Source organism: Lutra lutra, chromosome 16 (genome assembly GCF_902655055.1).
Source record: "Lutra lutra chromosome 16, mLutLut1.2, whole genome shotgun sequence".
Lineage (NCBI taxonomy): Eukaryota > Metazoa > Chordata > Mammalia > Carnivora > Mustelidae > Lutra > Lutra lutra.
Window position 1 is genome coordinate 16,853,491 of NC_062293.1, and position 12,214 is coordinate 16,865,704.

General features: G+C 39.4%; 1 protein-coding gene across 4 annotated transcripts in view; it reads left to right on the forward strand.

The window, feature by feature from the left end:
- KANSL1 (KAT8 regulatory NSL complex subunit 1) overlaps positions 1 to 12,214 on the forward strand; it is a 184,268-nt gene that overhangs the window by 132,847 nt on the left and 39,207 nt on the right. For all 4 annotated transcript variants that reach the window (XM_047706250.1, XM_047706247.1, XM_047706249.1 and 1 more), the window contains one exon: positions 1,104 to 1,208. In XM_047706250.1, coding sequence (XP_047562206.1) covers positions 1,104 to 1,208 — 105 coding nt within the window. The remainder of the gene's footprint in view (positions 1 to 1,103; positions 1,209 to 12,214) is intronic.

A 12,214-nucleotide genomic window follows, 5' to 3' on the forward strand; every position in this document is an offset into this window, starting at 1 on the left:
TCTGATGCTGAGTCAAGATTGACGAAGTCTAATATGTTTCAATTTAGAACTTGCCTTAGGACTTACCAGTGGAGCTTTTTTAAAAATGTAGCATACCCAGCCATAACCCCAGGGACTTGGAGTAAATCTGATATTGAAGCTGGGCAGGTATAGCTTGAGAAGTTTTCCTAGGTGATTCTAATACAAAATTACCTTTAAGAGACTTACTAACTAGTCAGATCTTCTTATTTTCTAAATCAGAAAAGGAAAACTAAAGACACAAAGCCCTGGTTACTCTCATCCATCCCAGTCTTTTCTGTTATACAGTGTCAAAAGTTGGTTTGGGTTAGCGCTGTTTGAGCTCATTGTGAGATTCATGTGTGTGGCTTTTTGTTTGTTTTATACTGTGAGCTCACTTGTATCTTTACCACGCTGCACCCTTGCTGACTGGATAGGATTTATAGAGTCGTTTTAAGTTTCTTTTTACATTTTTTAATTACTGGGATAACTGTAAGGTCCAGCTTTGAAATTGTGAAGCAGGAACCTAATCTGGAGTGTTATTTATGCTTATGAGAAACAGGTGCCTTTGGAACAGCTTTGTTTGATTTAAGTTCTTGGTTTGTAATATATTGTAGGGAGTGCACTGTTCCACCTTTGTAACAGGTAAAGTTTTGGTTGCTTAAATACAGATGGCTTATCACTTATATTTGTAGCACGTAACATTTATATTCGTAGCACTTAAGGTAATCTTTAAGTCACATCTGTGATCAAGTTACCTAGAAAAATTGCATTGCTGTTGTTATCACAGTATAGTCTAGTTAGTAATACAGTATAAAGTACCAGACTTTACTAAAGATTCCAGACTAAAAGATGCTAAAGGGAACAAGCTTATGTAGGTCATAGCATTTGAGTGGGAAAAGGGGGAAACTATGGTATTCTTTATGTTGAAATAACTCTTGGGAAAGCAAAACTGCTGGTAGTGTTGTTTTTGTTTGAGAACCATAGGAAAAGGGAAGGGGGCTTTGGTAAACCAGTCCCCTGCCCCTAACTCTTGTGATACTAACTTGTAAATTAAATTTGTGCTTTATGGTACCACTCACTGATGCTGCTCTTCTGTCTTGCAGGGGTTGATAGTCCTTGGAGAGGCACCTCCCCCGGAACATGCAACAACAGACTTATTTCTTCCACTTAGTTCTGAAGTGAAGACAGATCATGGGAATGATAAATTGGTAAGTATAAAAGACAGAAAAGGGGGAATGAGTGAAAATTCTGGCATTTGCTTCAGTACACAGTTATTCTCTGTAACAGGGATCCTGCATTTTTTTTTTTTTTAAGATTTTATTTATTTATTTGGCAGACAGCGATCACAAGTAAGCAGGGAGGCAGACAGAGAGAGAGGAGGAATCAGGCTCTCTGAGGAGCAGAGAGCCCGATGCGGGGCTCAATCCCAGAACCCTGAGATCATGACCTGAGCCAAAGGCAGAGGCTTAACCCACTGAACCACCCAGGCGCCCAAGGATCCTGGCATTTTTTGAAGGAAGGGGACTGTATCCCCTTTTATCATGTTTGGCATTTCAAGGCCAGAATTCCTGAGTAGAGTGGCACAGGGCCCCTCCTGCAGCTGTGTAGTTGACCTTGACTTTAAAAGCAGCTCCTAACTCAAGACAACAGCCAGAGCAAGTGTGACATTGTTGGGTATTACTGAGAAGCAGGAGACCATGTCGCTCTGACACCTTCACAAGTAAAACAGCCTTTCTGGGCCACTACAAAATGAAAAGGTTGGACTAGAGGTTTAACTCACAAAGATGTTGAAAGCTCTCTCTGAGTTACCCCTTTATTTCTGTCATGAGGGTAAAGCTGTCATTTTCTATAAGTTTCTGTATCCTTAGATCCTAGCCCAAATCTTCCTCTTCCATGTTTCCTTCTCTTTTTCTATTTCCTCAGAACCCAAATTAATTTTTTTTAGCTTCTGAGCCCCAAGAGTGCTTTTTTATTTGTTTCAGCTTTTCCCCCCAAGAAGCTCATTGGCTTTTATGAATATTCACATTTCTTGATTTAAGTCATTCGTTAGAAATTCCAGAGTCCCATGACAGCAGTTTGTTTGGGAGGCTAGAGTGCTAGGTCTTTGTTTGCATCTGCAAATCAACAAAGCTTGTTATCCTTCATTACCATTTTAAGCAAGAATTCATGTGATATGGTGGAAACTAACTTTCCTAATGACAGAACTTAAAGCCAGGGATAAATGTGAGGACATTAAGAAGTTAATGGTTCTTAACTGGAAAATGGTTTTAAAGAAATTAAAGAGTAGAATGCCAGATTTTGCTAGTATTCAAGTCCACAGTGTGAGTTCATTATAAACTATCTATAGAATTTTTTTTTACAAATGATTTGTGAAACTGTTTTAGTGATTGCTCTAGCCACGAAAAAAGTTGTTACAAGTGAGAGAACATGGGTAAGGTCACCTGGTGCTTGGTGTGAGGTACAGGAAACATGAGATCTGAGGCATATGTGATTGGGAGTGAGTTTTGTAAAGATATTTATATATTTGGGGGCCCCTGGGTGGCTCAGTGGGTTAAGCCGCTGCCTTCGGCTCAGGTCATGATCTCAGGGTCCTGGGATCGAGTCCCGCATCGGGCTCTCTGCTCGACAGGGAACCTGCTTCTCTCTCTCTCTCTCTCTCTCCGCCTGCCTGCCTCTCTGTCTACTTGTGATCTCTCTCTGTCAAAATAAATAATAAAATCTTTAAAAAAAAAAAAAGATATTTATATATTTGTATATTTAAGAATTCCAAAAAATTTTTGGACAGTCTCTTGTCAGGTTTTTCTCACCTCAGTGCTTGTGAAGGATAGGACGTGACAGTCTCTCACTGTGTTTCTGATGCTCATTGTATTTACACATGTTCACATATGTGCATGTGCATGCAACCCTTAGGGATTTGTCCCTTTTCCTACCCACTATTCACTTTCATGAGTATGCTTAGTATTAGATTGTATGATTCTTGAAGGTCAAGATCATCTTCCTCTTGTACCTGATATGTCAACTGCCAAGCAAGCAAGAGTTTTTCACTGTAGGAAGGCCTTTTAAAGTTCCTGGTTTGTAATATATTGTAGGGACTGGAATGTTCACCTTTGTTCATGTAGTAGCTTTGGTTGCTCAGATACAGTTGGCTTACTTAGAATTATATTTGTAGCACTTAAGGTAATCCTTAAACTACATCTTTAATTTTGCCTTTTTGTTATCTAGCTTTTCTGAAAAGTGATTTATTCCTCTTCTTCTGTTTTGCTTTAAAAAATCTTAAGTCACACTTGACACAGGGGCAGCTGTAAATTTTCATACTCATATTTAACCAGCCTATTTTCCATTTCTATTTTGCTTATTAATTTTTTTTCTAAAATGGAAGTAAATTTATTGCCCCCCCTTTTTTACTTCTCCCTTTCAGAAAACATTTGAAGACTGTGGCTTAAGCATAATTATGTCAAAGATGTTTGTTTTGTTGTGCCATGTTGTTCATTTTTGTATCTTCACTTCTGAAACTCACCAAAAAAGCCAAAGGGGATTTTTTTTTAACCTATCAAGATACAGTTTCAGGAAGTTTAACACAATTTTCAAAGATACACATTGTGACTTATTGATAAAGGTGAGAATGATGAGTGCTGAAATGAGATTACTCAGTAGCCTCCAAAACTTATAATATCCTATAAGAATAATAAAGCCATTACCTTCGGAGTTATGTTTTCAACTAGACACTTAGCAGTTTTAACTCCTCGGTGTTCTAAAAATAAACATCCAACTTGAGGCATCTGAGCCCTGATCAGGTATAAATAGTAAGTAAAACAAAGTTAAGTAATTTATTGAGAGTATATGATCCTAGGAAGGCTTGTTTAGATGAAGTTCAAGTGTTACACAAAGGACACATAATCATCTTTTTGCCTTATTTACAAACTGAATGAGTGTTTCTTGACTGTACCTATATATATCTGCTTTGGTTATGAGCACAGTACAAATATGGCAGAAACTGAATTATTTTAGAGACTGGATACATGGGTGAGCCTTTTTAGAGCTATGGAGACAGCAGGAAATGTTCCCTGAGATGGAGTGGGTTTTGTTTTTGTTTTGTTTTGTTTGTTTTAAAGATTTTATTTATTTATTTGACAGAGATCACAAGTAGGCAGAGAGGCAGGCAGAGAAAGAGAGGAGGAAGCAGGCTCCCCGAGGAGCAGAGAGTCTGATGTGGGGCTCGATCCCAAGACCTTGGGATCATGACTTGAGCTGAAGGCAGAGGCTTTAACCCACTGAGCCACCCAGGTGCCCCGAGTGGGTTTTGTTTGTAAACCACAGAGTAGTGGGGGAGAAGAAGGGAGAAACTCCTAGAAAAATGCCCCTTTGAAAAAATAGACTTCAGTCTGACTTCTAACTCAAAGGCAGTTTGAAAGGTAAAAGTAGGTGGAGAGAAACTAAGGGCTTTGCAGGTGCTGATAAAGCCAACTGTTGCACTAATAAATTCAGATATGAAATAAAAAACCTTCTGAACAAAAAGGGTGTGTTCCTGAAAAGGAAGTATATAAAGCTATTGAGAGCTGTTCTCCCATGTTCTAAAACATGTCCTTTCCTTCTTTCTTCTCCCAGTCCATTCTCCTGAATAAATAGTAGTCCCCTTTTCTCCATTTAAAAATTAATGAGTGAAAAGTACTGACTTGGAACCTATGCCTTTTACAAGGTGGGAAGAACGCGTTTAAAAATTACCAAAGAAATCCAACAAAATTTCAGAAAACACACTTAGAGATGAGGGCCTCCTTAGTCCATTTGGTACGGGGTTTTTAGAACTCAGCTAGAGAGCCACAATCTCCTCGGCTTTCATATTAGAGGTTGGAGGTCACTGCTACCAAGAAGCTAGAAGCTAGAAATTGAGGGAGGGAATAGTGACAAAGAGGGAGTCATGGGGGTGGAGGTCCCACACTCTATGTAAATCCCTCTCAGATCTTTGAACCCCTTGGTTGGGGTTCAAAATGGAAAATAGGCTGGTTAAATATGAGTATGAAAATTACAACATTAGAACCCCAGCTCTTTGAACCCCTTGAACTTGACAAAGTTCAATTTGGTGAGTTTTGATAGAGCCTAGTAGAAAACAACAGTTGGTAGGCTGAAAGGAGCTGAGCCCAGAATGTATTCACTGCCCACTGCAGTGAAGACAGAAATTTGGAGTTTGAATTCTGTCGTGACTTGGTAAATACCTAGGGCCTGGGCCTTACACTGAAACCAAGGGCTCATGCTTTGGGATTTAAAGACTTTCCTGGGACTAAGGGATTCACCACAGGAGTAAGTTTTCAAAAATATCCAAAATAGGCTCTAATATGTTTCTGTGAAAACATGAAAGTAGTTATACAAAATCAAGGTTCATTTGGTTTCTAACTAAATAGAAATTTGCCTCGTAGAGCAAAAATCAATGTGCTTCTGGGAAAATTAATTGAATCTAGAGTTTATAACATACCATATACAGTATATTACACAATAACAATTTATTAGACCTATCAGTAAATAGAAAAATGTCTTCTTTAGTCATGAGAAAAAAGTCAGTAGAAACTGATCCTGAAGTGGCTCAGATTGGAATTAGGAAATAAGAATAAAAAGCATCTAATAAAAATATGTTTGAAGATTTATTACCACCACACTAACCAGCTGAGCTAACCAGCCACTTGTGTTTGAAGATTTAAAATAAAAGATAGTAAATCTGGAGGAATCTAAGCAGAGAGGTGAAAACTAAAGAAGAATCACGTGGAACTTATGGAACACAAATTGGAGAATTGAAAAGTACAGTATCTGAGTAAAAAGGGTACTATTACACTAAACAGCAGCTTGAAAACTTAACAGAAGAGAAGGGATCATGGGGCAGCTGGGTGGCTTAATCGGTTAAGCATCTGACTCTTGATTTTGCCTCAGGTCATGATCTCAAGGTCATGAGATTGAGTCCCACATGGGTTCCACACTCAGCACACAGTCTGCTTGTCCCTCTCCTTGTGCTCCTTCCCTTATATGTGTGTTCTCTCACTCTCTCTCTCAAATAAATACAATCTTTAAAAAGGGTCAGTGCACATAAGTATCCAACCAAAAAGATAGACTGAACATAGAACTGCTCAGAAATGACCATAGTCCTGGGGAAACAGTAAATATGTATCCTTAGAGTTCCAGAAGGAGGAGAGATTGAGTGGTACTGGTGGGGAGGGATGGGAGTTATGGAAATATTGGCTAGATATTTGAATGAAAAAGATAATTTTAGAGATTGAAGAAACTCAGAAACTGAGAAATATAACATGGTGATAATGAAAGATGAAGAAAATCTCACAAGTAGCCAGAGGGGGAAAAAATGCATTCCATATAACTGAATATTGATAAGGATAGGTGACTTCTTTTCAGAAACAATGGAGGACAGACAACGATGGGGTGAGGTCATTAAAATGGGGGTGGGATTTGCCCCTTGACATTCTATACAGGGCTAAAAAAATTTCTTCAAAAATAAAGGTGAAATAAAGTCCTTTTTAGATAAAAGAAAGTTAAGAGGAGTCTGTTGGCAGAATATCTGCACTGAAAAATGTTAAAGAACTTTTTCTGTTGAAGGTGGATAATAGCAGGTGGAAGCTCAGATCTATAGGGAATAAAAGGACAGGGGGAAGTATACTTAAGTATACTTAATGAACAGTAAGCATAAGAAAGCTGCTGTGGGTATATTAATAATAGCTAAATAGCAATACCAGAGATAAAGGAGGACATTTTACATTGATAATGTAATCATTATCATTGATAATGCAGTCATTTCATCAAGGAAGCAGAAGAGTCATGAAGGTGGATGCTTCAAATACATGAAGCATATGTACACCCACACTAAAGGGATTGGTAAATCCATAATCATATTTGGAAATTTTCACGCTCCTAACTCAGTAATTGATAGAATTACTTTAAAAATGAGGAAGTAAAAGATCCAAACAACACTGCCGGACACCTTGACCTGTTGGATGCGTGTAGAACACTGCTTTTTCCCCACACTTCCCATACCTTCTTGTGTGAAGTGGGAGTAATAATGTAGGTCCTTACTCTGTTATCTCAATTTCCAAACTCCAAAGAGCTCTGAGAACCAAAAGTGGTTTTCCTAAGTCCTGCATCAAGGTCATTTGGCAGCAAAATTTGACCTGAAGTGGTATTTGTTAAGACTGTTTATATTTTTAATTATCTATACCTTTTGAAGCAGAAATATTAATGTATTTGATTTTTTTTTTTTTAAATTAAGACTATTTTGGGGTGAGCAGTTTAAGGTTGATGGCAAAATTGAGCAGAAGACAGAGATTTCTCATCTACCCCCTGCCTGGCATGGCATTCCTGCCTTGGGTAGTTTTCTCCATGGTTAATATCTCCCACTAAGGTGGTACATTTGTTACAAGTGATGAGCCTACATTGACATACCACAGCCACCCAAGGTCCATTCTTGGTGTTCATTCTTGGTGTTCACATTCTTTGGGTTTGGATTTGTTTTTTATTTTGAAGCACTTAACCCAGTACATATAGTATATGACTTTGTAAAAGTCTGTATAAATTTCCATGCATATCAGTCTTCAGGGGTCTTAAGTAAGAGTGGCTCTGTTTCTGTACCTCATTAGAATGGTTGATAATTAGCTGTTGAAGAAGTATACTATGCTTTTAACAGCATTTGGTCCATAATAAATGTTTGGTTAAAGCTTATTTTTCCAGACCCTACTGTGTATCTAGGGAACACCTATTAGCAGAACCAGGCATCTTCCTTTGAGAGCTTTCATAGTCTTACAACAGGCACATAACAGGGGAATAAAGTGGAAAAATTCTCACTTCTAAGGGAGGTCAGGAGAGATAGCATAATAGAGAAGGATGTATTAGTGCTGAGTCCTTGTCCCTTCCAACGGGGAGGATACTGCATGTATAATATGAAAGGCTTGAGAGTGTCTGGCATTGTAGAGGAACTAGAAATACTTTTCCTTGATGGAGTGTTGGATGATTGGGCCAGTTCATAATGGGTTTTGTATTTATCTTAATGAGCTTATATACTTTATCCTGTAAGGGGACAGGAAGCTGTAGACTGAACCTAGATTTTTGTATGATGAAATTTGCTTTACTCAGTAATGCTGGGTAAACTTTTCTCCTTTAAAAAAGACTTTTTAAAAAGGTTTTTAAACTGGGGTGCCTGGGTGGCTCAGTGGGTTAAAGCCTCTGCCTTCTACTCAGGTCATGATCCCAGGGTCCTGTGATCAAGCCCTGCATCCGGCTCTCTGCTCAGCAGGGAGCCCGCTTTCTCCTCTCTCTCTGCCTGCTTCTCTGCCTACCTGCGATCTCTGTCAAATAAATAAATAAAACCTTTTAAAAAAATGATTTTAAATTTAAAAGTTAAAAAAGTAGCACATGGGGTCCCTATGTACCCTTCACGCAGCTTCCTATAGTGTGGTTAACTTGCATAATCATTGTACAATGATCAGAACCAGGAATTAACATGATATAAATCTATTCAGATTTTATTCAAATTTCACTCATTTTCTCACTGATTTTGAGGCGGGGGGGGGGGGTCCAAAATCTGTATTTTGTTGTCCTTTCTCTTTAAATCTCTTCCAAACTGTGATGGTTCCCCCCTTTGTTGTCTTTCATGGCCTTAGTACAAAAATACTGGTCTGATATTTTGTATGTTCCTCCCGATTAGAGTCACTTAATGTTTTATCATTCCTAGAGGTTATACATGTATCACAGTAATACCACAGATGTGATACTGTGCCCTTCTCAGTGCTCTCTACTGGGGATGTGTGATGGTGGTGGTGATAGCTTCTTTCACTTGGTTAAGGCAGTGCCTGCCAGCCTTCCCCACTATAAATTTAGGTTTTTTCCCTTTGTAATGAATATCTGTCTCATGAGAAGTACTATGTAGTATTCTGTTCCTCATTATACTTTTTTTTTTAAGATTTTATTTATTTATTTGACAGACAGAGATCACAGGTAGGCAGAGAGGCAGGCAGAGAGGAGGGGGGGAAGCAGGCTCCCCGCTGAGCAAAGAGCCCGATGCGGGGCTCGATCCCAGGACCCTGGGATTACGACCTGAGCCGAAGGCAGAGGCTTAACCCACTGAGCCACCCAGGCGCCCCGTTCTTCATTATACTTTAATCACAGTTTTATCATCTACCTAGTGGTTTTGGCCTGCAACAGTTTTTATGTGGTGTTTACTGAGTAATTTTCTGTATTAGTTGGAATTCTCTTAGGAAGAGCTGTCGTTCCTCATTTATTTATGTATTTATTCAGATGTTTATATCAGAATGGTTTCATGGATATTAATTTTGTTTTATGGATATAATCTGTTACTATTATTATTCAGTTGCTCTACTTGTTGAGACAACTTTTTCGTATTGGGTCTCTTTCATCTTGGTTCCTGTGTCTTTTCAACATGTTCCCCTCAGTGAGTGAGTATTCACTTTTAGGCATCAAAAGATGTTCGAAGCTCATCTTGTATTTTACCTGCTCCAGCCCTGCTTCCTTTTATTGGGCAACAGAGTTCAGAAACCAAGATCTGGGTACTAGTTACGCTCATTGCTACTTGGTGTCACTGCTTCTAGGACTTCTCAACAGACAAAGCTGGGAAACATATGTATGCTCAAGCTTATATATACATACGTATGTATGCAGATGGGTGGTATATATTAAAAACTATAAGTCCAGGGACGCCGGTGGCTCAGTCGGTTAAGCCACTGCCTTCTGCTCAAATCATGATCCCAGAGTCCTGGGATCAAGTCCCACATCGGGCTCCTTGCTTGGCAGGGAGCCTGCTTCTCTCTCTGCCTCTGCCTTCCACTCTGCCTGCTAGTGTGCGTGCTCGCTCACTCGCTCTCTCTCTCTCTGACAAATAGATAAATCTTAAAAAAAAAAAAAAAAAAAAAACTTTAAGTCCATATTTATAACAGTCCAACACCACAGCCTTCCCTCCTTCCTTATTGATACTCATTTTTACCACACAAAGTAATTTCATAATTGCCAACTCATATCACTGTGAGAATGTATTTACTAACCAGAGGACAATATCATGTACAATATCTTTGCCCTCTAACATGCAGTCAAAATTCTGTTTTCTGAAGTTTTACTTCTGCTAAGTTTTTTGCCCTCATCCTTTCAGTGTGCTATGTAATTGTTCTATAATACAGTTAGGATCTGGGCGCCTGGGTGGCTCAGTGGGTTAAGCCGCTGCCTTCGGCTCAGGTCTTGATCCCAGTGTCCTGGGATCGAGTCCCACATCGGGCTCCTTGCTCCGCGGGGAGCCTGCTTCTCTCTATGCCTTTCCCTAACACTTCACCTGCTTGTGCACTCTCTCACTCTCTCTCTCTCTGACAAATAAATAAAATCTTTAAAAAAAAAAATACAGTTAGGTTCTTTTGTTACTGTGATATTCCACTTTTTCTCTCCCACACATAGTGGTTGATGATGATGATGATGATTTTAGATTTTATTTATTTGAGAGAGAGGAAGAAAGACCACAAGCTGGTGGGGGAGAGGGAGAGAGAGAAGCAGACTCCCTGCTAAGCAGGGAGCCCAACATGGGGCTGGATCCCACAACCCAGGGTTCATGACCTTAGCCAAAGGCAGACGCTTAACCCACTGAGCCACCCAGATGCCCCTTTATTAGTATTTTTTGAGTATGTGAAGCATTACTACATTTCTCAGAGTAAGAGCTGTACAAAAGACCGTTTTCCCCTTCTTTCCATACTGTTCCCACCTTCTTTTTTTTTTTTTTTTTTTTTTAAAGATTTTATTTATTTATTTGACAGAGAGAGATCACAAGTAGACGGAGAGGCAGGCAGAGAGAGAGAGGGAAGCAGGCACCCTGCTGAGCAGAGAGCCCGATGCGGGGCTCGATCCCAGGACCCTGAGATCATGACCTGAGCCGAAGGCAGCGGCTTAATCCACTGAGCCACCCAGGCGCCCCCTGTTCCCACCTTCTGTAGGTGGCCATTTTCATTAGTTTTTGGATTAGCTTTCCTTTATTTCTTTTTTATAAATGAGTAAGTGACATGAATATTTTCTTATATTCCCTTTTTTCTTCCAGGAAAGGTAATTACTGGGTAAATATTTTATAAAGGACTAGATTTGAAATTGAGATTTGTTTAACAAAATACTGCTTCTTTGGCTTTTGACTTCATTATTTGTGTTTATTTCTATTTGTAAAATTAAGCCTCGTTTCTTTTACCCTTCCTTACTTTGTGGAGTGGTGGTGATAATAAGTCAGAGGATAAATGATTTCTCAGAAGAAAGGCATGCTAAAAATGTAAGCTCTTTTTCTTTTTAAACAGTCCAGGCTATAATCTTCTACCATTGGTTAAAGCCAAAACAGCTTTTTTTTTGTCGGGGTGGGGGGGTGGTGTTGGGGGTGGTTGAAATTTTGCAATCACCAGGGACAGTGAATAGTGCATTGGCCCAACAAGGATTTTGGGATAGAGAGTAGAGTGATAGGGGCTGAGGAGTATTTGATTTACCATATTAAAAAAAAAAAAAAAAAGACTGATTAGGACTATTAAAATAGGGATGTGGATAAATAAGTTGAACAAAAATTTAGGACTGTTTTTAGTAGTCGCTGTACTTCTCTAGTTTCTTGATGCGTATTTTCAGTGTGTGCCTTGATCAGTCTCTGATGCAGTAGCCTTTGGACTTGTGTGTGACAACCTCATGCTGATGGAAATTTTTGACCGTAAATGATTCGGGGGTGCTTAGCTGGCTCCACTGAGAGGAACATGCGACTCTTGACCTCGGGTTCATGAGTTCAAGCCCCATGTTGAGTGTAGAGATCACAATACATACATACATATTTTAAAAATTCAAAATTACCTTTGCATAATTGTATAGATTTTTTTTTTTTTAAGATTTGTCTTTTTGAGAGAGCGTGTGCATTCACAGGAGCGGGTGGGACAGAGGGAGAGGAAGAGGGAGAGAAGCAGACTCCCTGCTTGTCCCTCCCTGCTGAGCGTGGAGCACAATATGGGCCTTGAACCCACAAACCTGAGATCATGACCTGAGCTGAGACCAAGAGTCTGTTGCTTAACTGACTGAGCCACCCAGGCACCCCTGTAGAGCTTTTCTTTTAACCTCAATATAGAGACATAGGAAAGTGAGGCATATATGGTCCCAGTATGCAGAAGTGGAGACTTAAGTAACTTACTTGATGGAAGTAGAATTTTCAGAAGGTTCCACTCTG